Source organism: Arachis stenosperma, chromosome 6, assembly GCF_014773155.1.
Source record: "Arachis stenosperma cultivar V10309 chromosome 6, arast.V10309.gnm1.PFL2, whole genome shotgun sequence".
In the NCBI taxonomy this organism is placed as follows: Eukaryota; Viridiplantae; Streptophyta; class Magnoliopsida; order Fabales; family Fabaceae; genus Arachis; species Arachis stenosperma.
Genome location: NC_080382.1, coordinates 134,956,478 through 134,981,561, shown reverse-complemented (window position 1 = coordinate 134,981,561; position 25,084 = coordinate 134,956,478). Strand labels below are relative to the sequence as shown.

General features: G+C 38.4%; 5 protein-coding genes across 6 annotated transcripts; 2 read left to right on the top strand and 3 right to left on the bottom strand.

Annotated features, from left to right (window-relative positions):
- Window positions 1-1,590: 1,590 nt before the first annotated feature.
- Window positions 1,591-4,869, top strand: LOC130932452 (probable inactive receptor kinase At4g23740). Of its 2 annotated transcripts, none has more exons than XM_057861780.1 (5): window positions 1,591-1,815; window positions 1,893-1,965; window positions 2,221-2,262; window positions 2,570-3,761; window positions 3,864-4,869. In XM_057861780.1, exons 4-5 carry the CDS (start codon window positions 2,573-2,575, stop codon window positions 4,517-4,519), a joined length of 1,845 nt encoding a protein of 614 aa, XP_057717763.1. In that variant the 5' UTR covers window positions 1,591-1,815; window positions 1,893-1,965; window positions 2,221-2,262; window positions 2,570-2,572; the 3' UTR covers window positions 4,520-4,869. The 2 variants fall into 2 exon arrangements, with proteins under 2 accessions (XP_057717763.1, XP_057717762.1); XM_057861779.1 differs by having other exon boundaries at window positions 2,566-3,761.
- Window positions 4,870-5,337: 468 nt separating this feature from the next.
- On the top strand, window positions 5,338-8,342 carry LOC130932453 (uncharacterized). The gene is made up of 2 exons (XM_057861781.1): window positions 5,338-5,348; window positions 6,833-8,342. Exon 2 carries the CDS (start codon window positions 7,333-7,335, stop codon window positions 7,783-7,785), a length of 453 nt encoding a protein of 150 aa, XP_057717764.1. The 5' UTR covers window positions 5,338-5,348; window positions 6,833-7,332; the 3' UTR covers window positions 7,786-8,342.
- A 2,900-nt stretch (window positions 8,343-11,242) lies between these two features.
- LOC130934710 (uncharacterized) lies at window positions 11,243-12,997 on the bottom strand. The gene has a single exon (XM_057864251.1). The coding sequence runs from the start codon at window positions 12,995-12,997 to the stop codon at window positions 11,243-11,245; it is 1,755 nt and encodes a 584-aa protein (XP_057720234.1).
- Window positions 12,998-14,494: 1,497 nt separating this feature from the next.
- On the bottom strand, window positions 14,495-15,004 carry LOC130934709 (uncharacterized mitochondrial protein AtMg00810-like). The gene has a single exon (XM_057864250.1). It carries the CDS (start codon window positions 15,002-15,004, stop codon window positions 14,495-14,497), a length of 510 nt encoding a protein of 169 aa, XP_057720233.1.
- Window positions 15,005-21,123: 6,119 nt separating this feature from the next.
- On the bottom strand, window positions 21,124-24,721 carry LOC130932863 (uncharacterized). The gene is made up of 4 exons (XM_057862306.1): window positions 24,365-24,721; window positions 23,960-24,278; window positions 21,596-21,654; window positions 21,124-21,508 (listed from the first exon to the last, which is right to left on the bottom strand). Exons 1-4 carry the CDS (start codon window positions 24,561-24,563, stop codon window positions 21,477-21,479), a joined length of 609 nt encoding a protein of 202 aa, XP_057718289.1. The 5' UTR covers window positions 24,564-24,721; the 3' UTR covers window positions 21,124-21,476.
- Between the last annotated feature and the right edge of the window lie 363 nt (window positions 24,722-25,084).

Genomic DNA, 25,084 nt, shown 5'->3' with positions numbered 1-25,084 from the left:
TCGTGAAGTTGATAACTGAAAGCCGTTAGATGATTTGACTGAATTTTCATTTAACGGTTCTCAACTATCAACTTCAGGTGAAATCGACTGCATCTGAGTTTCACCTATCATCTAAGTAGCGAAAATTCCAATTTATTTTACTATTTATTTTTAAAAACTAATTTAAAATATTTAATCTTTCAAAAATTAAATTGATGTAAATATAATCTTTTAAGTTTCAAATCATTTTGACCATTTAGGCATAGACAATAAATACTGTTACAAAAAAAAAAAAAAAAGACAATAAAGAGCATGTGATTCTATGAAACTTAAAAGAAATGTGTAAAGATGAGTGTGGGAATATGAGGGCAGAAGATGAGGGAGCTGGAGAGACAAAGCCCATGATGTTATTATTACTCCCTGTCCTCTGTCTCTCTACTCTCTACTTTCACTTTTCTCTTTCATTATTCAGTTTTCATTGTTCCCCACTAACCTTTCAAGCTTCAACACACAAATCCACAGAAAACTTGACACATTATCAGTTACCAAGCACACGAAGAGCTTGGGTCGCCTAAGATCAGTTACACTCACTAGGTATGCCATTTTTTCTTTAATGCCACTGTAATTGATCCTTAAGCCCTGTTTGGTTTTTTTCACCATTCAGCATTACTTCACTGTGAGAGTTTGATTTGGGTGTGCTGAAGAAAAAGGAAATAAAAGAAATTTTTATGGAGTCATTTCATCAAATTTATTCTTTTCTATAATAATTTATTCATTAGGTACCAATTTAGTTTCTATATACTGATAAGAGTAATTTTTTTATATATATACATTTACGTGTATTATTATGTCATTAAAAATAATTTATTTTTAAATTTATTATTTAAAAAGTCATATTCTAAATTTGATTAAATAATTGTGAGTTCATCAAAATTAAACTCAAAAAATAATTATTTTATTGATATAATAATGCATAATTAAACTTTTCAATAAAATATATTTATATTGATGATAGTTACAAATTATATTAATGCATTAATAGTAAAGTCCTTTTATTAAAAACTTTATTCAATCAAATTTGTTATCTTAAATGATCATTTATGTAGTAAAATAAAAATAAATAATTTTATGGTGTGATAATATGTAATTGAATTTTTATATAATATTAAAATTAAATCCTAATAGTGCATTAAGATAGAATTATAAAAGGAGTTTTATAAATCTAAAAAAAATAGTTGCTAAATTAGTAATTATGTATATATATATATATATATATTATTTGTACATTCTTTTAATAAAATATTTAAATATGTAAGGATAAAAATATTTCAAATTTTTTTGAGAATGTTTGGCATTATGAAATTTACTTTTTTTTTTAATTTAAATTGATAAACAAAAACACATAAAATAATTATATCTCTAATATTTGGTATTTTTTTTAAAGTTAATAGTGAGACTTAAATTCGTAACTTTTAAATAAGTATGAAGAGACTATATCATTTGAATTATGATTAGCTTCTAATATTTGGTACCTTATTTAACAGTTGAATAAGTATTTAATATGTATGATATGAGTTGAAGTGGTGTATATAAATCACATGCCCCGTTCTGTTGGTGCGGACTTGCGGCGTAAAATAATACATACGACCTTCAAATATTTGCAAATGAGTTTTGTGCAGATTCCATTGCATGTGATGTGAATTACTTTTGTTCCCGCGAGCACACATCACATTATCTTCCAAACTATACTCAATCCACACCATCATATATTGCACGGCCCCTACTTTGTTGTTTTTCATTTCTTTCTTATCAGATTATGGCCTACTCCTTTTATTGGTATATATATATAACCCAACTTCGTATCTTTTTCTTTTTGGTTTTCTTGAATTTCATGCATATTCTTGTTTGTGTAGGCCATTGCTACTGACTCTGTATACATCAACAAGCTTTGCTGGATTTTGGAATCAAAGAGTTTGTTTCTGACTTGTGAGTTTTACTTTTCTTGATATCAGTGTTAAATTGGACGTTTTTACAAACAATTATAGTAATAAAAGTTTTGATCCACATGAAAATTGAAAGGTTAAATTATTTTCTAATTTCAACAAAATTTATATCTTTTTTTGTCTGCTGTCCACGGTTCTTGTTTCAACAATGTTACTAACTATTTCAACAAAAGTGATGAATCAACTATTTAGTTTCTATGTTTTGGTTCACGTCTTTTTTCTGTTTCTAACTTTTTAGGGAATCAAACGCAGTAGGTGACCAGAAAAAGGGGCTAATAAGGTGAATTTCCTTCTCAATCAGTGGCTGCTTATTTTGACCCCAAAAGATACTTTGATCTTATAATTGTATAATATATAGTTTTAGCCTTTTCGGTCCAAATGCAAAAAGAAATTAACAATCTTTTCTCTTTTTTTTTTTTCCCTCTCAATTGTCCTTTTTACTGCTTTGTAGAAACATCATTGCTACTGATTAATTTTTCAAATCATTGCTCTGCTCTCTGCATTGAAAAACAAGTGTGAAGAATCTTTACTTTACACAAGCTTCCATCTAAGTGTTGGTGTTTTCCTTTTCCATCTTTTGAAGCCAGAAAATGAGCATGAAGCTGAGCCTCTTCATATTTGCTTTCATGATCATTGGAGCAATGTTCATTGGTGCTGAGGCTGAACCATTGGAAGATGAACAAGCTTTGCTTGATTTCTTTCACAAAATTGATCACTCAAAGCATCTCAATTGGGGTTACAAGACTTCTCTATGCAAGAGCTGGACAGGAGTTACCTGTGACTCTCAGCAATCACGAGTCGTCGGCCTCAGGCTACCGCGAGCTGGATTAATTGGTCCCATACCATCCAACACTCTCAGTCGCCTCTCGGCGCTTCAGACTCTGAATCTTGAATCAAATAGCATAACTGGTCCATTGCCATTGGATTTTTCAGTTTGGAAAAATCTTACTATAGCAGATTTTTCCAACAATTCTTTCATTGGAAGCATCCCTTCCTCAATTTCAAAGTTGACTCATCTCAATTCTTTAGATTTGTCCAACAACTCTCTTTCGGGTGAAATTCCTGACCTCAATGCTCCTAGCTTGAAAGAGCTGAATTTGGCCAACAATAACCTTAGTGGAATTGTGCCCAAATCCCTTCAGAGATTTCCAAGTTGGGTCTTTTCCGGTAACAAGCTTAATCTTGATCTTACTCTTAATCACACCTCTGAATATGCATCTGCTAATTCTCCTCTTCAACAACCGAATAATTCTCACCCAACAAGGAAAAACAAAAGGCTCAGTGAACCTGCATTGCTTGGTATCATAATAGCTGTTAGTCTGGTGGGATTTGCAGCCATCACCAGTTTCGCAATTGTGTTCTGTTATAAGAAAGGTAGTGGTGGTGGAGGTGGACAGTCAGTTATGAAGTCCCATAAAACAGAATTCTCGTCGAAGACAGAAGCTTCTTTGAGCAGAGACAGGAACAAAATAATCTTCTTTGAAGGCTGCAATCTTGCATTTGACCTGGAGGACTTGTTGAGAGCTTCAGCCGAGGTTCTTGGAAAGGGCACATTTGGAACTGTGTATAAGGCTGCAATAGAGGATGCAACGACGGTGGCAGTGAAGAGGTTGAAAGAGGTAACTGTCGGAAAACGCGAGTTCGAACAGCAGATGGAGCTGGTGGGGAGAATTAGGCATGACAACGTGGCTGCTCTAAGAGCATATTATTACTCAAAGGAGGAGAAACTTATGGTATATGATTATTATGAACAGGGCAGTGTTTCTTCAATGTTACATGGTATGTTTTAAGTTATTTGCATATTTTTCCAAATTCATTTCCCTCTTTTAAGTTGAATTCATTGAAAAACGAATGTATCTAGTGAGTGATTGTTATGTGTAGGCAAAAGAGGGGAAGGCAGAGTTTTGTTAGATTGGGAAAGTCGGCTAAGGATTGCGATGGGCACAGCAAGAGGCATAACTCATATCCATGCTCAAAACGGAGGGAAACTAATCCACGGTAACATTAAGTCCTCAAATATCTTCCTCAACTCCCAAGGATATGGTTGTATATCGGACACCGGCCTCGCCACATTAATTAGCCCAATACCACCAGCAGCATTAAGGGCAGCAGGATACCGTGCACCAGAAGTAACCGACACGCGGAAGGCGACGGTTGCAGCCGATGTCTACAGTTTCGGCGTCCTCCTTCTAGAGCTCCTAACAAGAAGGTCTCCAATGCACGCCACTGGAGGAGAGGAAGTAGTCCACTTAGTTAGGTGGGTGAACTCTGTTGTTAGAGAGGAGTGGACTGCAGAAGTCTTTGATGTGGAATTACTAAAGTACCCTAACATAGAGGAGGAAATGGTTGAGATGCTACAATTGGGATTGGCATGTGTTGCTAGGGTTCCAGATAAGAGACCAACAATGGTGGAAGTGGTGAAAGTGGTGGAGGAAATTCGATTACATAGTGGGAATAGACCGTCCTCGGAATCTAGGTCAGAGGGTTCTTCTACACCAAATAGAGGACATGCTTCCACATCAATTATTACAGAGTGAGATTCTTCGGTGTAATTTTTCATTGATTTAAAATTTTGTTGTCGTTACTGGTTAGCACGGGCAATGATTTTGGATATATATTATTGGTTGCGAAGTTGGTAAGCTACTAGAGTTAGGAATGCCAAGTCAAGTTGGGTCCCCCAATTTGGTAATTTACTATTTTGTAGTGGTTCATTTGGTTGTCTTCTAGTTTAGCAGTCCGAGGAGTGAGAAATAGCGAATTTCTTTCTCGCTTCCTCGGCGGAATTGACGGGCGGGTATAACTCTATAAAGTATAAACTCCAAATGTTATAAAATTTAGTTTAGTTTAAACTCCAAACTTGCCCGACATTTTTTAATGTAGAATTGGAATTAGGGTATCTTTGATTTGTAGTTTTAATTTTTTCTGAAAATTTTTGTGAATAAAACTTGATAAAATTAAAATGTGATTTTTTAGTAATAGTGTTGTTCCGGTCAGAACCGTGCTTCGAGGTATAGTTCGTCAACACCGGGAGATGCTATCTTGTCTTTCTATTTCTTCGTAAACTTGATTCGGACGTAAGACTTACAAAAAAGATTCTGACACTCAAACCAGTACTAATCACAAAATATCTAATCAAGACTGAGTTTTTTGTCCTTTTCTTGTATGGTTTTTTTGTGTTGTGTTTTGTAGTTATGATTAGTTCCTGTTCCGTCCTGAATGAGCCGAGGTCTGATGATCTCAAAATGGTTGCCGAACTCCCGATCCGAACTATGAGTCGTTAGGAAGCAACGTTGTGGATAACCTCGGAGCTTCGAAACACGGCGGCGGGAGCACCTGCAAAAAGGACTCCGACGTTCAAGTAAGTATGTGAGTTAAGAGATAAAAGCAATTGAACTGAAGTGAAGTTTTGTGACCTGAGTCCTTTATGAGTTTGCTCGGTTTTATAAGCGAGTGAGGGGTCTGCACTGTTTGGTTTGTTCCGATATTCTTGGTAGGTTCCGCTAGCAACGGGCTGAAGATAAGGTCTGACCCGTGTGACTTTTGTGATTAAGTTATGTTTTAGGTTTATCTGTTTAGATGCCAAGATATGAGGTCGGTTTGGCTGAACAGTATAGTAGCCGAGGTTTTAGGGGTACACGTCATAGCCCCCAAGCTTGTTTGTCTCCGTTTTTTAGGTGACAGGCAAGCTTTCGAATAACTGGGCTTTGCTTTTGTTGGTTGTTCGTTGGGCTTGTTTTTGGTTTGGGAGTCAATGCTGGTCAAAGAGAGTCAGGAGTTTTTCTTGTTTGGCGCGTCGTGGTTAATGCGTCCTTTCGATTTTTCGAGGCATTTAATGGTTGTAACTTGGTTTACCCACTAAGTTAGTGGGCTTGGTGATATTACCTGATTTTTGTTTTTGGAACTGACGCTTTGTTTCCTTATCTTCCTTTGGTTTTTATCTGCGAGCATGACTTATAGAGGTTAGTTTTCTACTCCCACATTTACTGTTTTTGCCTTTTGTAATGGCGAAAGAGAAAGAGAAAAAGATGGCTGTTGAAGAAAAGAAGGACAATCCGTATCATTGGGTCCATGATGACGTTAAGACCCGTTCTTCTTCTTATGTTGATTCTGCGTCTATGCGTGAGCTGGAGGGTCTTAGAGTTGTGCGAGAGGGTTGTTGCATGAATGTTCAGTTTCTTCCCTGTTCGACTGACGATAGGGTTTTTGAAAGGAGGGGTGATTGGGAGTATTTTTACATGTACACTCCTTGTTTTACTGAATTAGGTGTTAAGCTGCCTTTTTCGTCTTTCGAGTGTGACTTGTTGACTCAACTGAACTGTGCTCCATCTCAACTTCACCCAAATTCCTGGGCCTTTGTTCGTGCGTTTTAGTGTTTAATGGAGTTCTTGTCTTTTCCTTGTTCCCTTCCTTTATTCTTTTCCTTGTTTCAGTCAAAAGGGGTTAGGAAGGGCTTGTGGGTGTGTCTAAGTAGCTTTCCGGGTCGCTCTCTTTTCTTGCTCTACAAATCTTCTTTTAAAAATTTTAAATCTTTGTTTGTTAAAGTCCGATCGTCGGAATCCGAGTATCCCTTTTACCTGGATGACGAGCTTATAGGAAAGTTCCCGTTGTACTGGTGTTCTAAACCATGTCAAATACTAGAGGCTACTGAGCGAAGTGAGGATGAGGAGTGTTTGTTAGAGTTTCTCATTGAATGTTTTGCTGATGGGGTGTGTTTGTCAATTCCTGATCTTCTTCATCTACATGATGCGGGTGATAATGAGGGTTTGTGAGTGTATATAGGTAACGCTGGTTTGCTGTATTATTTGTGGCTTGTTTATGTTCTTTATTTTGACTGTTCTTCCTTTGTGCAGGTGGGTGGGTTCCTCTCCTTGATCCTTCTCGGTTTCAATCGTTTTTGAAAAAGAAAAAGGAGAAGGATGTTGGGGCTTCTGGGGCCCCCAAGGATGGTGGTGGTGAGGCGGCTCAATCCATTGCTCGGCCCGCGTCATCCCATAAGAGAAAGAGGGATGAGGTTGATGAATCTTTGGAGGTTATTTCTGAATGTGATAGGGAGATTGCGGGTACTGTTAAGTCCGCATTTGATCGGCAAAGGCGACTTCATGGATTTATACCTGGGACCAGCCCCCATTCTTTGTGGAGTGACCAGTTCCCTATAGCCGAGCTTTCCGACAGGGTTTCTCAATACCCTGGCGATATGCTCATGACCCGCCGCATTGGGATGGAGGGAATAGGGAAGTTTATCCAAGTTCGCTTCTATGTTTATTTATTGTGCTTCCTCTTGTCCTTTATTGTTACCGCCTCTGTTCATGAATTTTCGTGTTGCCATTGATAGATCGTTGCTTCCCGTTTGATGTGCGTGGGCCGTACTACCGAGTTAATCGGGGCTGAGCAGCAGGCGAGTGTGGGGAGGGTTGTCGAGCTGGAGAATTTGTTGAAGGAAAAAGATGTTTTGATGGAAAAGACTTTGAAAAAGAAAGATGAAGCATTTGCGGAAGTGGAGCTGAAGCTGAAGTCATCTGAGGAGGAGGTTAATCGTCTCCGAGATCAGATTCGGCTCCTTCAGTCCGATATTAAAGATAGTGATTTAGCCAAGGGTCAGCTGACTGCCCGTGTTCAGGAATTGGAGGAGTTGGGTATGGAAATGTTCGCTTCTGGTTTCGACCGATCTGTTAGCCAGATCGCTGTGTTGGTTCCTGAATTTGATTGTGCTCGGATGGACGTGACAAAGGTTGTTATTGATGGGAAGCTTGTGGTGGATGGCACAGAGGAGGACCATGATGAGAATGCTCCCCCTCCTACTTAGTTCGGATATTATTCCTGCTTATTTTGTTATCTTTGTAAGTGAACTTATAATTTGTAGATGGAGTGTTAGTTAGTTTGAACTTATTCGCTGGTTCCGACCTTGTTTAGGTTGGCCTTTGTTTTGTTGTTTGGAACTTGCCTTATTATGATAGCAAGTATGATAGTTGGTTATGGTATAATTCGACGTTGAATGTATATTTTGAATATGAAATATGAAATGTTTGATTAGATTTTGAACATTGATGAAGGATATTGTGCGTCAGGCCTCGTTAAAACCCTCCTTAGGCAAAAACCCTTTTTTGGGAAAAAAGGCTCTAAGGGGGAAAAAGAGTACCCTCATCCGCCATTTGTACAACCTAAGATTGGTATATCTTTAAAGAGGAGATATTCCAGGTCCCGGATATTGGGTTGCCTTGTAATGTTTGTAATTGATAAGCCCCCATGCCGAGCACCTTTACTACTCGGAACGGGCCTTCCCAGTTAGCGGCGAGCTTCCCATGGGTTGGGGGACGTCTGGCTTCTTCTGTTCGTCTGAGCACTAAGTCGCCTTCTGTAAATGTCCTCAGCGATACTCTTTTGTTATGTTTCTTTTCTGTTATTTGTTTTATTGCTCTTTGTCTAATGGCTGCTAGCTCTCTGGTTTCTTCGGCTAGATCAAGCTCGGCATTCCTTGCATGCAAGTTATGCTGCTCGTTGTATAGCTCGGTTCTCAGGGTGGGAATGCCGACCTCAATAGGAATTAGTGCCTCGGACCCATAGACTAGTTTAAAAGGTGTTTCGCCCGTGGTGGTCTGTATTGTTGTGTTGTAGCCCCATAATATTTCTGGGATCAGCTCTGCCCATTCTCCCTTAGCGTCATTTAGTTTTTTCTTTATTGCCTGCAATATAACTCGGTTAGCAGCTTCGGCCTGCCCATTGGTTTGTGGGTGTTCGACCGAGCTAAAATAATGCCTTATGTTAAAGTTTCTTAAAAATGAACCGAGCTTATTGTCTGTGAATTGTCTACCATTATCAGATATTATCTCTCTAGGTATTCCAAATCGGCATATAATGTTTTTCCATATAAATGATCGTACCTTTTCGGCAGTTATCTTTGCTAATGGTTGTGCCTCTATCCATTTTGAGAAATAATCTACGGCTACTAAAAGAAATTTTACCTGGCCTGGTGCTATTGGAAATGGGCCGAGTATGTCGAGCCCCCATCTATAGAATGGCCAGCTTACCTCCATGCTATGTAATAGCTCGGCTGGCTTGGTAGATATAGCTGCGTATTTCTGACAGTTGTCACATGCTTTGACTTTTGCTATGCAATCATTTTTTACGGTTGGCCAGTAATACCCTGTTCGGACGATCTTAGCTGCAAGTGCTCGTCCTCCGATGTGGTTTCCACAGACTCCCTCGTGGACTTCGTCCATTACTTCTTTTGCTTCATCTTTGCTTAGGCATTTTAGCAGTGGCTGTGAGAATCCTCGTCTATAGAGTTTTCCTCCTATGTTTGTGTAAAGACTAACCTTTCGCCTGAAATGTTGTGGTTTGAGCTCGTGTCTTGGTATGGCGCCTGTACTAATATATTCAAGGAAAGGAGCTCTCCAGTCATGGAGGTGGTTAATATTTATCACATTTAATAGTTCGGTGCTTGGTTTTTCAAGTGAGAGTTGTGTTAATGCGGATGTTTGTGTGCCTGTCCTAGTGGCTGCGAGCTTGGATAGTATATCTGCTCTCACATTTTTTCCTCTATTAACATGCAGTATGTTAAATGAATTGAATTTTGAAATGAGATCCTTCTCTACGAGCCAGTATTGCTCGAGCAACGGATCTTTTACCTGAAATTCTCCTCGGATTTGTTGGACCACGAGGAGGGAGTCGCAATGTGTTGTCAAGCTCTGTACCTGGAAGCTCAGGGCGAGCTTGAGTCCTGCAATGAGGGCTTCATATTCGGCCTGGTTGTTGCTTGCCGGGAAGTGGAATTGGAGTGCCTGTTCGGCTATTACTTTGTCTCCTTCTTTGAGGATTATTCCTGCTCCGCTTCCTTCTCGGCTTGATGCTCCGTCCACGTGTAGTTCCCAAGACTTGTCTTGTTCATCGGTTGTCATTTCCGAGATAAAGTCGGCCAACACTTGTGCTTTTAAGGCCGACCTGGGTTGGAACTGGATGTCGAATTCTGAAAGTTCGAAGGACCATTTGGTGAGGCGTCCGGCCAGCTTTGGTTTTATTAATATTTGCCTTAATGGTTGATTTGTCCTTACTATGATTGTGTGGCTCTGGAAGTAGTGTCTTAACCTTCTTGCTGTGATTATTAGTGCCAAGGCGAGTTGTTCTATCTTCGGATATCGTTGCTCTGTCGGTTGCATGACTCTGCTGACAAAGTATACTGGCCGTTGTATTTTCCCTGTTTCGATCACAAGGGCAGAACTTATAGAATAATTTGAAACAGATAAATATAAATATAAAGGTTTACCAATTTCTGGCCTTTGCAGCACGGGTGGTGTTGATAGGATTGCTTTGAGCTCGAAAAAAGCCTTCTCGCCCTCTTCTGTCCAGTGGAATTTTTTGTTCTTAGATATTGTTTGGAAAAGGTGATATGCTCGATTTGATGCCGCGGGTATGAATCGAGATAACGCCGCTATCCTCCCTGCCAACTGTTGCACTTCTTTTATTGTTTTAGGGCTCGTCAAATTGAGTATCGCCGAACAGTTTTCGGGGTTTGCCTCGATTCCTCGTGAGGTGAGCATGAATCCGAGGAACTTTTCTCCTTTTACCCCAAAAGCACACTTTTCCGGGTTCAATCTCATATTATATGCTCGGATTTGTCTGAATATCTCACTGAGATCTTCACAATGTGATTTTTCTTTTATGGTCTTGGCGACCATGTCGTCTACATAGATTTCCATGTTGCGCCCTATTTGGTGATGGAAGACCTTGTCCATCAAGCGTTGATAGGTTGCACCTGCATTCTTTAAGCCAAAAGGCATTACTCGATAACAAAAGTTTCCATGTTCCGTTATGAATGCTGTCTTACTTTGGTCTTCAGGATTCATGAGTATTTGATTATACCCAGAGTATGCATCCATAAAGCTTAAGCTTTTGAAACCTGATGCGTTGTCTACAAGCTTATCAATGCAAGGTAAGGGGTAGGCATCTTTAGGGCATGCTTTATTTAAATCTGTAAAATCGACACACATGCGCCATTTACCTGAGCTCTTTCTTACCATTACTACGTTTGAGAGCCATGTGGTGAAGCAGATTTCTCTGATGAAGTTGGCTTGGAGGAGTTTACTCGTTTCTTCTAGGGCTGCTTTGGATTTTTCTGCTCCTAGGTTTCTTTTCTTCTGAGCTATAGGTCGGCTTGTTGGGTTGGTGGCGAGTTTGTGAGAAATGACGTCTAGACTTATTCCAGGCATGTCTGCTGGGGTCCAGGCGAATAGGTCAGAGTTGGCTCGTAGCAACTTTACGAGATCCTACCTTTCTTGTTCTTGTAGCGCTTGACCAATGTACGTTACCTGTTCTGGTTTTGATGTCAGTTGGATTTTCTGAAGTTCATCCGTTGGTTGAGGTCTTTCTTGTGTGTCTCCTCGGGGGTCAAGCTCGGCTAGGGATAGGACTTCCTTCCTAGTTTGTACTGCTTTGACCTCGTGTTGCTTCTGTCTCGTGTCTGACCTTTTTAGGCTAGAGTTGTAACATTGCCGAGTTTGTTGACGGTCTGAATGGATTATTGCTATTCTGCCGTCCTGTGCCTGAAACTTAACACAGAGATGAAAGGTTGATATCACCGCTCTGAACATGTTTAGAGCAGGTCTCCCGAGAATGATATTGTAGGGACTAATACAGTCCACTATCAGGTATTGTATATCAAAGGTTCTGGATAATGGATTTTCACCTATTGTCGTTTTTAGCCATATATACCCTTTTATCGGTACCCTTTCTCCGGAGAACCCCACGAGTTCTCCGGATGAGGGTTGTATTAGTTTTTCAGATAGGTTCATTCTTAAAAAGGTAGAATAAAAGAGAACGTCTGCACTACTACCTGGGTCCAGAAGGACCTTTCTTACCAGTAACTCTCCTGTTTGGATGGAAATCACCACAGGGTCGTCTGTATTTGGTGTGGCCGAGCATATATCTGATTGGTTAAAAGTGATTTCGAGGTCGTCGACTTCTTTATTATAGTGTGGGGTTGTTCCTTCGATTGCTAGCATAGTGCGGTAGCTTCTTTTTCGTGCCGAGGCTGTTTCTCCGCTACATGTGAATCCTCCTGATATGCAATTGATAATTCCTTTTGGGGGATTGTTGCTCGGCCATTTGTCGGTTTCTTTGTTCCTCGGAGTTTGTTGCTCATCTGGATTTGTTTTTGCTCCTTTGTGCCTTGTACCTTCGATGTATTTGTCTGGGAGTCCTTGCCGGGCTAATCTTTCCAGCAAGTCTTTGGCTATGATGCACTCGTCGGTGGTATGACCATATTTCTGATGGAAGGCGCAGTGCTTGGTCCTGTCCACGAATCGTTGGTCTTGGTAGCTTCCGGCCCTAACAGGGGGTTTGATGATTTTGGCGTTGAGTATTTCCTTGATGATCCTCTCTCTCTTGGTGTTGAACCTGGTGTAGTTGTCAAACTTTGGTGTAAGCTTAAACGTTTTTCTGGTGTCTCTGTTGTCCCCTGATCTGATTGTTCGGCTTTCTTCCTTTCGTGGTTGCCTTCTGTCTACTTTCTCGGCCTCTCGGAGTTCTTCAATTTCCATTTGCCCTGCGGCCTTTTCCCGGAATTCCTCCAGGGTTTTCGGTTTTGTGACGGCAATTGTTTCTCTGAATTTTCCCGGTTTGAGGCCGGCTTTTATGGCGTGGAGATGGACAGTAGGATCTAGATCGGGTATCTCCATTGTTGCGTCAGCGAATCTGGTTAAATAATCCTTCAAGCTTTCTTGGGGACCTTGGCGGATGGTGTCGAGATAATCTGATCCGTGCACATAAATGCGGGCAGCAGCAAAGTAGTCTATGAAGGATCTTGCCAATTCCTCGAAGGAAGAGATTGATCCTTCAGGTAGTTTTGAGAACCAAAGGAGGGCCGCGCCATCGAGGTAGGTCGGAAAAGCCTTGCAAAGAATAGGTTCATTTTTAGGTCCATTAAAGAACATCATAGACTGAAATTTCTTAATGTGAGTCCGGGGGTCACCAATCCCCTTATATGGCTCGAGTGAGGAAGGTAGTGTAAAATGTTTTGGCATTTGGTAATTGGTAATCTCCTCAAAAAATGGGTTATCCAAGGTTATCTCTCCTTCGGGGGGTTGGTGATTAATAGGTCAGTCACGGCTTGGGATGAGCTCTTGGGATTGCCTTCATCCCGCTTGTTGGTGTTATTTTGTGCTGACAGCTCGGCCAGTCTTTTGACCTCTGCTTGAAGTTCAGCCATCTGGGTCATGAGTTCGGCCTGCGTGGGCTGGTGGACTCCGTTGTCTGCCATGTCCGGAGATCGTGTGATCTGAAAAAGAAAACTCAAGAGTTAGAAATATAAAGGAAAAAGGTGGGGTTAGTTTTTCGGGCCCCACGGTGGGCGCCAAATGTTCCGTCCTGAATGAGCCGAGGTCTGATGATCTCAAAATGGTTGCCGAACTCCCGATCCGAACTATGAGTCGTCTGGAAGCAACGTTGTGGATAACCTCGGAGCTTCGAAACACGGCGGCGGGAGCACCTGCAAAAAGGACTCCGACGCTCAAGTAAGTATGTGAGTTAAGAGATAAAAGCAATTGAACTGAAGTGAAGTTTTGTGACCTGAGTCCTTTATGAGTTTGCTCAGTTTTATAAGCGAGTGAGGGGTCTGCACTGTTTGGTTTGTTCTGATATTCTTGGTAGGTTCCGTTAGCAACGGGCTGAAGATAAGGTCTGACCCGTGTGACTTTTGTGATTAAGTTATGTTTTAGGTTTATCTGTTTAGATGCCGAGATATGAGGTCAGTTTGGCTGAACAGTATAGTAGCCGAGGTTTTAGGGGTACACGTCAGTTCCTATTTATTATCACTGGTGGTAATCGTCCTGTACGCTTAGTAGCCAAGATTCGCGCATACCGTGAAGGTCTTCCTCAACGATTACTCGATGAGATTGGGTTGACTAGTCGAAAATCAGTTCCAAAATATATCGTCGTGTATATGAGTTATTAGACTTGAAAAGAAGATTTTTGAATATTATTCCTAAATTGTTTTTCTTAGAGAATGATTACATACAGAATATAAAGATTATTTACAACCTAATTAAAGAAATAAAATAACAGGTAATAAAAGCTATTCAAAACAAATCTGCACCAAATCTTTCCTAATATAAACAAATCTGTACTAATTATAGAATAATTACAACACTCCCCCCCTCAAGTTGGTGAATATATATCTATCATTTCCAACTTGCAAGTAAGGTCTTTTAAGTACTCTGTGAGAAGTCTCTTAGTGAACATATCTGCCAATTAGAGTCTTGAAGGGATGTACTTGGTGGCTATAAGACCATTGTCCAATTTCTCCTTAATGAAATTTTAGTCTATTTCTATATGCTTTGTTCGGTCATGTTGAACTGGATTGTGTGCAACACTAATGGCAGACTTATTATCACAAACAATTCCATAAGAGCTTCATACTTTACTTTGAGCTCATCGGGTATGATCTTCATCCATAATAATTTGTAAATCCCTTGGGCCATGGCTCTAAATTCTGCCTTTGCACTTGATCTTGCAACTACATTTTATTTCTTGCTCTTCCATGTCACCAAGTTTCCACCCAAGAACATGCAATATCCTGAGGTGGATCTCCTATCAATAATTGATCCAGCGTAGTTAGCATCAGTATATACTTTCATGGATAAAATTCCTTCCTTTTTGAATAGCAATCCTTTCCCTGGAGAGGCCTTCAAGTACTGAATAATTCTGTTTACAGCCTGCAAATGTCCCTCTCTTGGATCATGCATGAATTGACTAACCACATTAACTGCATAGGCTATGTCAGGCCTGGTGTGTGATAAGTAGATGAGTTTTTCCACAAGCCTCTGGTACTGTGTCTTCTCCACCTTTGGGCTTTCCTCATCATTTCCAATTCTATGATTTTGCTCTATGGGCACTCTAGTGATCTTACAATCCAACTTACCAATCTCTTTGAGGAGATCTAGGATATATTTTCTTTGGGAAATAAAGATGCCTTGTCTAGAGTAAGCAACCTCTATCCCAAGGAAGTACTTTAACTTGCCAAGATCCTTCATCTCAAACTGAGTGGCTAACTTTTCTTTTCAAGTATGTTTTTCTAACTCATCATCACCTGCAATAATCATATCATCTACATAGACCAAGAGTAGAGTCAATTTGCCTTCTTGTGAATGTTTTATAAACAGAGTATGATCACCTTGGCTTTGTCGATACCCTAAAGATATCATAGCTTGAGTAAATCTTCCAAATCAGGCACGAGGTGACTGTTTAAGACCATACAAAGTCTTTTTTTAGTCTGCACACCTTATTTCCTTCACTAGTGATACCATATCCTGGTGGAATCTCCATGTACACTTCTTCTTCCAGACTTCCATGCAAGAAGACATTTTTAGCATCAAATTGATGCATCTCCCAACCAAAGTGTGCTGCTACAGAGAGGATAATCCTGACGGTATTCATTTTTGCCACCAGACCAAATGTCTCCACGTAATCGATCCCATAGGTTTGGGTATTTTCTTTTGCAACCAACCTTACTTTATACCTGTCCAGTGTGCCATTAGATTGATATTTAATTGTGTATATCCACCTACAAGCCACTGCTTTCTTGTCCGTTGGTCTCTCTACAATCTCCCAAGTCTCGTTCCTTTCTAATGCACCCATTTCTTCATTAATAGCTTGAACCCATTTCTCATTTTTTAAGGCTTCTTGTACTAATGTAGGGATTCTAACAGAATCAATAGTTGAAAAAAATTCTGGTGTTGTACAGAAATATTTTTAGTGGACACAAATTTAGAAATAGGATATTTGGCACAGGATCTTTTTTCTTTTCTCATGGAAATAGGTAAATCATCTAGGTTAGTTGCACAAGTGGTATTTAAGGTGTCAAGAATCTCAAGAGTATGAGGTCTTACCTCTGGTTCAGGCGAATGAAGTTGTTGTTTGACTAGGATGGGTTCTTGCTGCCTTCACTGATATTGTTTTCCAAAAAACCTGTCCTCATTATTCTTTTCTAGTAGTGATGCCGATTCAGGGTCTTTGTTATCCTCCAGAGAAGTGAAATTTTGCAACAAGGGAAAAGGTGATGACTCAAGGAACTCAGCTTTTGGAATACTCTCCCCCTGAAGCTGAGAACTAGGAAAGAAGGACTTGGACTCATGAAATGTGACATCCTTGGAGATATAGAATCTACGACTTTGAGGATGATAGTATTTGTATCCCTTTTTGTTTGAAGCATAACCTATAAAGACACATTTGATTGCCCGAGGATCCAACTTACCCCGATGAGAACTATGAATGTGAACAAAAATAGGACAGCCAAAGATATGACTTTGAAGACTACTCATAATAGGGATAGAGGGGTAAATTCTGGTCAGAAATTGAACAGGGCTAACACCATCTAGGACTCGAGATGGTAATCTATTAAGCAAATAAGTGGCCGTTAAGACAGCTTCCTCCCAGTAAGACTTAAGAACAGACGTTTAGAAGAGTAATGCTTGAGTAACCTCAAGAAGATGACGATTTTTCCTTTCTGCCACCCCATTCTATTAAGGGATGTCTACACAGGTCAATTCATGAATAACTCTATTATCCTTAAGGAACTTGAAAAAATTTTGGTTCACATATTCTCTGCCATTATCAGAACGTAATCGATTAATCAGGCTTCCAAATTGTGTTCGAACCATTTGGTAAAAATTTTTAAACAAGTGGAAAAATTTAGATTTATCTTTCATGAGAAAGATCCAGGTAACTCAAGTACAACCATCAATAAAAAAAACAAACCACTTTGCACCAGAAATATTACTAATAACTGAAGGTCCCCACACATCAGAATGAACAAGATAAAAAAAGTTTAGAACTTTTATTATTACTGGGAGAAAAAGTAGCTCGATGGTGTTTAGCTAATTGACAAACATCATATTGAAAAGACTCGACAGGCACTTTTGTAAATAAAAAAGGAAATAAAGACTTTAGGGTACTAAATGGAGGATGACCAAGACATTTATGCTGAAGCCATATCTGAGAGTTTGCCCAGGACGGTATGTTTGTCTGATGATTTGAATTAAGTACCTTTTGTGTGGTACTCTTTTCATGCGGTAAGTAGTATAACCCGTTATGCTCTTTAGCAATTCCAATCGTCCTCGCCGTGGCAAGATCTTGAAATACACAATGAGTATGAAAAAAAGTTGCAGCACAATTTAAGTCTTTGGTAACCGTATGAATAGACAAGAGGTTAGTAGATAATTTTGGAACATGAAGCACATTTTTTAAATGGATAGAAGGTTGAAGGTGGATGTTACCATATCTAATAATAGGAATACGGGAACCGTTAGCAACAGTGATTTGTTTGTGACCAGATGAATTAGTGTAAGATGAAAAAGAAAAAGAATGAGGTGTCATATGATCTATAGCACTAGAGTCTACAATCCAGGTACTCTCAGTGCTAGGAGCATTAAAGGATAAGAAGCTAGAACTCTTACCAGTCATGGTTAAAGCACAAGGGCTAGATGTCTTACTAAGTGAGTCCATAAGACCTCGTAAATGGTCTAATTCTTCTTTTCTAAGGGTTGGGGCCTCCTTTGCAGCTTGTGAGATAGTTGGGTCTTCCACACTTTTAGAGCCAGACAATGTGTGGTTAGCACGTCTTTGTATGGCACATTTGAATCCTCCAATACATTCGAGGACCTTCTCCTTTCCATGAAGTCTAAACATGTGTCCTTAATTAGTATGACCCATTTTTCTACAATAACTGCACCAATGATCATCATGGTGAGCCTTTGAGGGAGGCTTTCCATACGAAAGGGATGGACCTTTTAAAGGACCTTTGCCGGTGGTTAGAGCTAAACCATCAACAGAATTTCCTCCTTCCAACATGACTGACTTCCGAGTTTCTTCCCCTCGTACAATATGAAAAACTTCTGAGAGAGAATGAATTTTTTTCTTTACCCTAAATTTGGACCCGAATTGGATCAAATTCAGAGTGCAAGCCAGAAAAAAAATTTAAATATACGTATCCTTTCAATAAATTGTGTCAATGTAGTATAATCAGGTGTGCACTGCATAGTCAAATTTTGATACTAATCTAACTCGATCCACAAACGATTCAGCGTCCCATAGTAGTTTGTTACAGAGAGGCTCCCTTGCTTGGTATTGAAGATCTTGTTTTCTATTTTATAACATGCTGCAGTATCCTTCTTCATTAAGTATGCCTGACTTAGATTATTCCAAATCTCCTTAGCAGTGTGGAAGAATATATAATTATGGCTGATTTCTGGTGTCATAGAATGCCATAACCAGGTCATGATAAGAGCATCCTCATCATCCCAGGCTTCATATTTGGGTTCTGTCGTGGCTGGAGGGTTCCTTTCTAGATGATTTGATTTCTTTCGCCCCTTGAGAGTAGTACGAACCAGTTGAGACCATTGGAGGTAGTTGCGTCCATCAAAACGATACGACCCTTGTAACACCGGTAGATCATTGGGGCTGACGAGAGGCGCAATCTTATCATCCGTCATTGGTAAGAATCGGCAGCAGAATAAAGATAGAAGAAGAAAAAAAAAAGAAAACCAACGATCATGTTTGGGCAAGCAGCGCCACAATCAAAGAGATCACGTGCAGAGTGGTCGATGGCAACGAAATATCCTGAGCTTTGTAGATCGACAAATCCCAATTCTAATGGTGGTAGTCTCGTTCAGAAACTCGCCGAAAAAAAATTCTGGTGGCGGCGTGCGGCAGAGGCAGGGCACCGAAACAGGTATAGTTGCAACAATGAAGGCTTCCTGGAAAAATGCTGGAAGCAGAGCCCTCAGAATCAGGAGTTCTGATACCAACTTGAAAAGAAGATTTTTGAATATTATTCTTGAATTGTTTTTTTAGAGAGTGATTACATACAGAATATAAAGATTATTTACAACCTAATTAAGGAAAGAAAATAACAGGTAATAAAAGTTATTAAAAACAAAACTACACCAAATCTGTACTAATTATAGAATAATTACAACAATTAGGGTATAGATCACTGCCCCCAAACTTGACATGCTATTGTGTAAGCAAGTTGAGCTTTGTCAGAAAAGGGATTCATGATGTTATACCTTGGATTTTAGCTTGTCCTATTAGCCCCCAAGCTCAACTCGCAACCATTTGGTTAGCATGGTCAAGCTTGTGTATCGTTTATTTGTTTACAGAATTTGAAGCGTGTCATTGTAAATATTGTGTGATGTAATTATTGTTGCTTAGAGGCGCCATTTAAAAATATCATAGATTCAAACTTAGTGACGTGTATGTTGGAGTCATCAATCCCTTCATAAGGTTTCAATGTTGTTGAAAATGTGAAGTTCTTTAGCATTTGAAAACTCAATATTTCTTCAGAAAAAGGATTTATTCTCTATTTTCCTGTCTTGAGAGATGTCCCTCCTATCTTCATGTTTGATTCAGAGTGGTGTTCTTCATTAGGGTTTTTATCGTTAACATTCTTGCGCTCCCATTCTCCTTGTCGTTATTTGGCTTAGCTGCTAAGAAGCGGCCATCTTTTGAACCTATGCTTGTAGGGCAGCGTTCATGGCTAAAAATTCAGCATTAGTTGGAGGTGATAGTAGAGTTATAGAATTGTCTGTCATGATCTGGAACCCTGCGGTGAAAAGGATAAAACAACAAAATGTGGGTTTACTTTTTAAAGTCGGGCCCTACGGTGAGCGCCAAATGTTCCGACCAGGAACTGTGCTATGAGGTATAACTTGTCAACACCGGAAGATGCTATCTTGCCCTTCTATCTCCTGGGCTACCGTGTTGTATATTCCTCAGAACCTTGACCCAGACATAAGATCTGCAAAAAGAACACTCAAATTAGTACTAATTCATGAAATATCTAATCAAGACTGAGTTTTTCTCCTTCTCTTGTATCGTCTTTTATGTTGTGTTTTGTAGTTCTGATTAGTTCATATTTATTATGTTGTGTTTTGTAGTTCTGATTAGTTCATATTTATTATCACTATGTATGATTAGTGGTCAAGACCGTGAAGGTCTCCTTCAACAGTTACTTGATGAGATTGGGTCGACTATTCAAAAATCAGTTCCGAGGTATATCGTCGTGTGTCCGAGTTATTAGGGTACAGATCAAAAGTCTTGAAAATAAAAATACTAAAAAATAGAAGCAAAAATTAAGAAAAAATCTCGCATGTTTTTATATCTCAGAGTAACTATACATAGAAATCAAGAGCGCATTACTGATTTATAGGAGATTTTTCCATCCAATATATTTTTATGATGTTTGATCTTTTAGGAGTTGGAATTACATAATTGATTATGAGCTCAAAATTAATTATAATATGACTATACCATACACGCCTTCATTGCAGCACATTTTTTTCGGGTTAATGGTGAAATTAGTTCCTGAAAAATAAGACATTCTTTAAATTTGTCCCTGAAAGATTTTTTCAATTAAATTAGTCCTTCAAAGATTACGAATTAATCATATATGTCCTTCAGTTACTCCACTCACAATTGTTGTCAATGATTGATGATGTGAAATGTTAACTGATAGTATACATGACACATAATATGTTCAATTAGACGTTGACTAAATATGTTTATAAAAATCTATCAATTTAGTCACTAGGTCATATTAGGAATAGAATTTTTGTAATTGGAAGAAATGACTAAATTAATAAATTTTCATAAACATATTTAGTCAATATCTAATTAGACATATCAGGTATTATATATGTTATCAATTAACATTTTACAACATCAATCTTTGAAGAAAATTGTTAATGAAGTGACTGAAGGATAAATATAATTAATTCACAATCTTTGAAGGACCAATTTGATTGAAAAAATCTTTTAAGGATGAATTTGAAGAATGTCTTATCTTTCGGAGACTAATTTGACTATTAAATATTAATCCCTTTCTTTCCTCTACAAAAACCTTACCCTAGAAAGTTGAAACAACCATAGTCATTGCACCTTCACCCACAGGCTACAGCTAAGCATCCAGTATAACTTCAAAGATTGCTGGTACAGTTGATAAAACTTTTAAAAGGGAATATTCCTTCGGACCCACACTTTAAAATAGCCTAAAGGGTATATGGTGAAGTGGCATATTTATACTTTACGACGAAGTATGGTTATAAATCATTGACAATGTGACATACGTAATATTATTTAACTTGAAACAAAATGTGAACATCTTGTATCATAAAGCAATATTATTCTACTTTATGAGTGAATCTCTACATCAAGCTTTATGCCTAGGAACAGAGGTTTTCCACATATGGGAAAACCACTAGCTCATCAAATGGAAAGTAAGTTCCACAATAAATCATCATATCATATTAGCTACAAAAATAAACACAATGAATACAACACAGAATATGGTTTCAAGTTGAAAACTCAATCACATATACCTTTCACTCATTATATTCTTTTACACATCAAAATTAAGGTGGATCTCAACCGTGACACAAATATCTAATGGCACAACACTCAATCGTACATCTATATTACAGACCGCAAAGTGGAAATATGAACCTCAGTTCACTTCCTCAAAATTCTTGTTTTGACACCCCCTGAAAATGAGAAAGAATCTGAGAAAATGAGACACGATATTATGAACCATTGAATAACAAAAATGGGAAGATTTTTTTGTACTGTACCTTGAACTTGCTCAAATTGAATTTCCTTCACCAAATCTGATGCTGCATTATACTCGAACCTACAAATAACTTTATCTTATTTGAGACATGCCAAGTTTATGTAATGTGACTGATTTGCGAGCAGTAAATGGTCATGGATATGATGAAGAATGATTACAGAGTTTTACAGAAATTCATAGATGAACAAGAACTGAGTTGGAGAAGGGAGAGTTCAGAGATGAGAAAAAAATAATAGAGTTCAGAGACGAGAAAAAAATAATCTAAGACAGAAGAGAACTCACTCACAATGCACAACAGTACCTAACCGAGGCATTAAAGAGTATTGTAACACCACCATTAAAAATAAAAGTATTCACTATTTACCCTTTTAAGTGTGGGTGCATGTATGCAACTTTAGAGTAACCTGCATTGTAAAGAATTCCAGTGTTTGACCAGTATGTTATGATTTATTTAAAAGCCCATAGATTTTATATACATGATAACATGACCTAGCTCTCTAGCTCCATGAGATGAGGGAAAAATTTGAAAAAACTTCATTCTGCAAACTATGGCCGGTCTCAACAACTTCCACCTTTCCAGTGCTGCACCAAGGAAGTGTTCTTTCAGGAATGATACGCTTAGTTACATGTATCCGTTAGGCAGTAGTTGGGCATAGACAGCTATAAGAGAGTAGGCAGTCTTGTAATTGCGTGATTGGGAGTTTTGGAAAGTTGATGGAACCGTTGAATCACTCTTCAACATTGTGAGGATTTAGGTTTGTTGGCCACATTGACTGAGAGTTTGACAGCAATATAGTATTCTTGTAAATAAGTGGCCCATTTACCTTAAGAAAATCCAATTTAGGACCTCAACCTCCGAGAATGGTCTTTAATGGTGAAAGCCCAACGACCCTGGTACCAAGAAGTTAACAGAATTTCGTTACAACCATAACACTTTGCTGACAGAACCTACCAAACAGATTTGTTAGTTACTGAAATTGTAACTGATTTCTGCCACCTCATCCATCTATATAAGGAAGGCCCTGACTTCCTAGAACAGTGTGCAGTCATTCTATACCTTCCTTAAAAACCTGATTCTCTAACATTATTGACTTGAGTGTCAAAGGGTCTTTTGCAAGTAGCCATCTCGCTGTTGGGCCACCAGAGATCTGCATCATGATCATGAGATACTTTCTCAAAGTTCTTCACCACCACCCTAATGGTTCAACTCGGAACTCATGTGAGCAATAACTTTCTCAGGATACAACATTTTGGGTTGATTATGAGGAACATAAATCATAGGAGGTAAAAGAGAACCAACACAAGAAACACAAAAAAGAATATTGCATTGCTGAGGAATTCTTGGCCAATGTAGTAAAGATTAAAGAAACCTAAATTCTCTACAAGGATAAGGGATAGTTTGAGATCTCCTCAACTCTCCCAAATGACTGAAACTAAATCAATTCCTCAATTACTAGACTACCTTTTCTCCCTATGTTAAGCATTAAGCAGCTCAAGTACCAAGCAGCCGCCACTCTCCAAGTCATTCCCAAATGAATGTCTAACTCATTTACACCCTTAGCCCCCTTCAAATAAGGGAAGGGATCCTCTCCTGTGGCAAACTGGATAGTGTCCAGTGTAAAATCTAAACCTTTCAAGACATTAAAATTCGATCAACGTCAAAAAGAAAACCAAATTTTAAAACGCTTTAATTTTGGTCCTCTCATTCTCAGTTAAGCAAATAGGCTTCAAACTTGGTAACTATTACTTCTTCTTCATCTTTTTTATTTTTTTATTTTTTATTCACATTATGCAAGGCATCACACTATCCTAATAATGATAGAACAAACTGAACATGAGAAATTTATGACAAACTGAGGTAGGTATAAGACACGGGACTACTAAAATCAAATGAACATTTATAGTAGAGAGTACTATTTCATCCAAGTAACCACACAAATGAAATTAAAAGTGGTTTGGCCAAACATTTATGGAATGAGAATTGAGAAGAAAGTGTACTATTTTAAACTAAGAATTGCAGGTGAAATCTGCGGCACAACTCTTTGACATTAGTCCTAAATATATACTTGACCTCTAAATTTAAACCCTATTTCATGTACTAATCAACTATTTTCATTTTTCACCCTTAATTGCCATTCTTTTTTTGGGTCTAGAATTTAGCATGAAATTGAACTTAACCAATTTCTTAAAAAATATTCTAATTTCGTTCAGCGTCTAATAACTCCCTCTCTTCTCCTACATTTTCCTCTAATGTGCCAAAAATCTTGAAAATAAATTGCTATAAATTTTGAATATTGCTAAAAAGAAATGTATAAGCAGCAAAGAGTGAGATCAAATTCATATTGATGAATGAATCTCAAGTTACCTATTGGAAAAAGCAACCTCAAGCTCAAAATCAGATGCATTCTTAGAAGCCTCAACCATGACAGTAACAATCTCAGTCTTTCGAGTGCTGGCCATGAGCAAATCGTACTCCGTAGGAATAATAATTGCGAAAAAATTATCACTCAGCTCACTCAGACAAATCTTCTCAACTGCCGCAAGCGATACCCGTCGTTTAAGGGCATCGATTTCAGGGTCAACAAGGTAAATTGCCAAATCAGTAATCATCAAAACGCACCGTTTCATCTTCCCTGAACCAGTTACCCTCAACACTTTATCCGCAAACAGAACTCTCTTGTCCCCTGCAGCCATGCATCAATCAATAAGAATGAATAATTCAATTTTTTTTTGCTGTTAGGAATTTTCAGAAATTTCCTTTTTGTTTGACCTTGTTTCTGCAGAATCTTGAGGAGAAAAGGGTGAGAAGGGACGTCGATATAGTCACCGAGGTATTCTCTGAAAAGAGAGGCCTTGCGTCGGACCTTGATTCCCATGAATGGTTCTTGGTCGTCGGAGATATTGCTGTTTGAAGGTCTCATTCGGAGCCTTCCCTCAGCTTCGCCGTTGTCTTCGTCGGCGTTGGACATCGGAACTCAGAGCGAATTGTTGGGGTTTGGGGATGCTTCACATGTGAATGATGCTTCATGTGGACCCCATCTACTTTGTTTCTTGCCAATTCCGTATCCAACCAGAAATAATTTGACTCAAGTCTCAACTCTCAAGTCACGACACGAGTGTCTCAGGACATACTAGGGGTGTTTGCTGGAAATTTTATTCCTTTTTTAACTTGATCCAATTTTAATTGGATTGTATTGGATTTGATTTGTAATTTTGTAAATTAAAAAATTAAATATATATAATAAATTTTAATATTAAATTTTAAATAATTAATAATAATATAATAAATTTTAATAATATTTTAAAAAATTAATAATAATATAATAATAAAAATAAAAATGATAAATTAATAAAAATAAATAAATAAATTTTATTTTAAATATAAAATATTTATTAAATAATAATATATGAATAATATAAAAATATATGTTAATGAATAGTTTGTAAAAGTAGTTTCAAAAATTTAATTCGATCCATACGATTGTAAAAA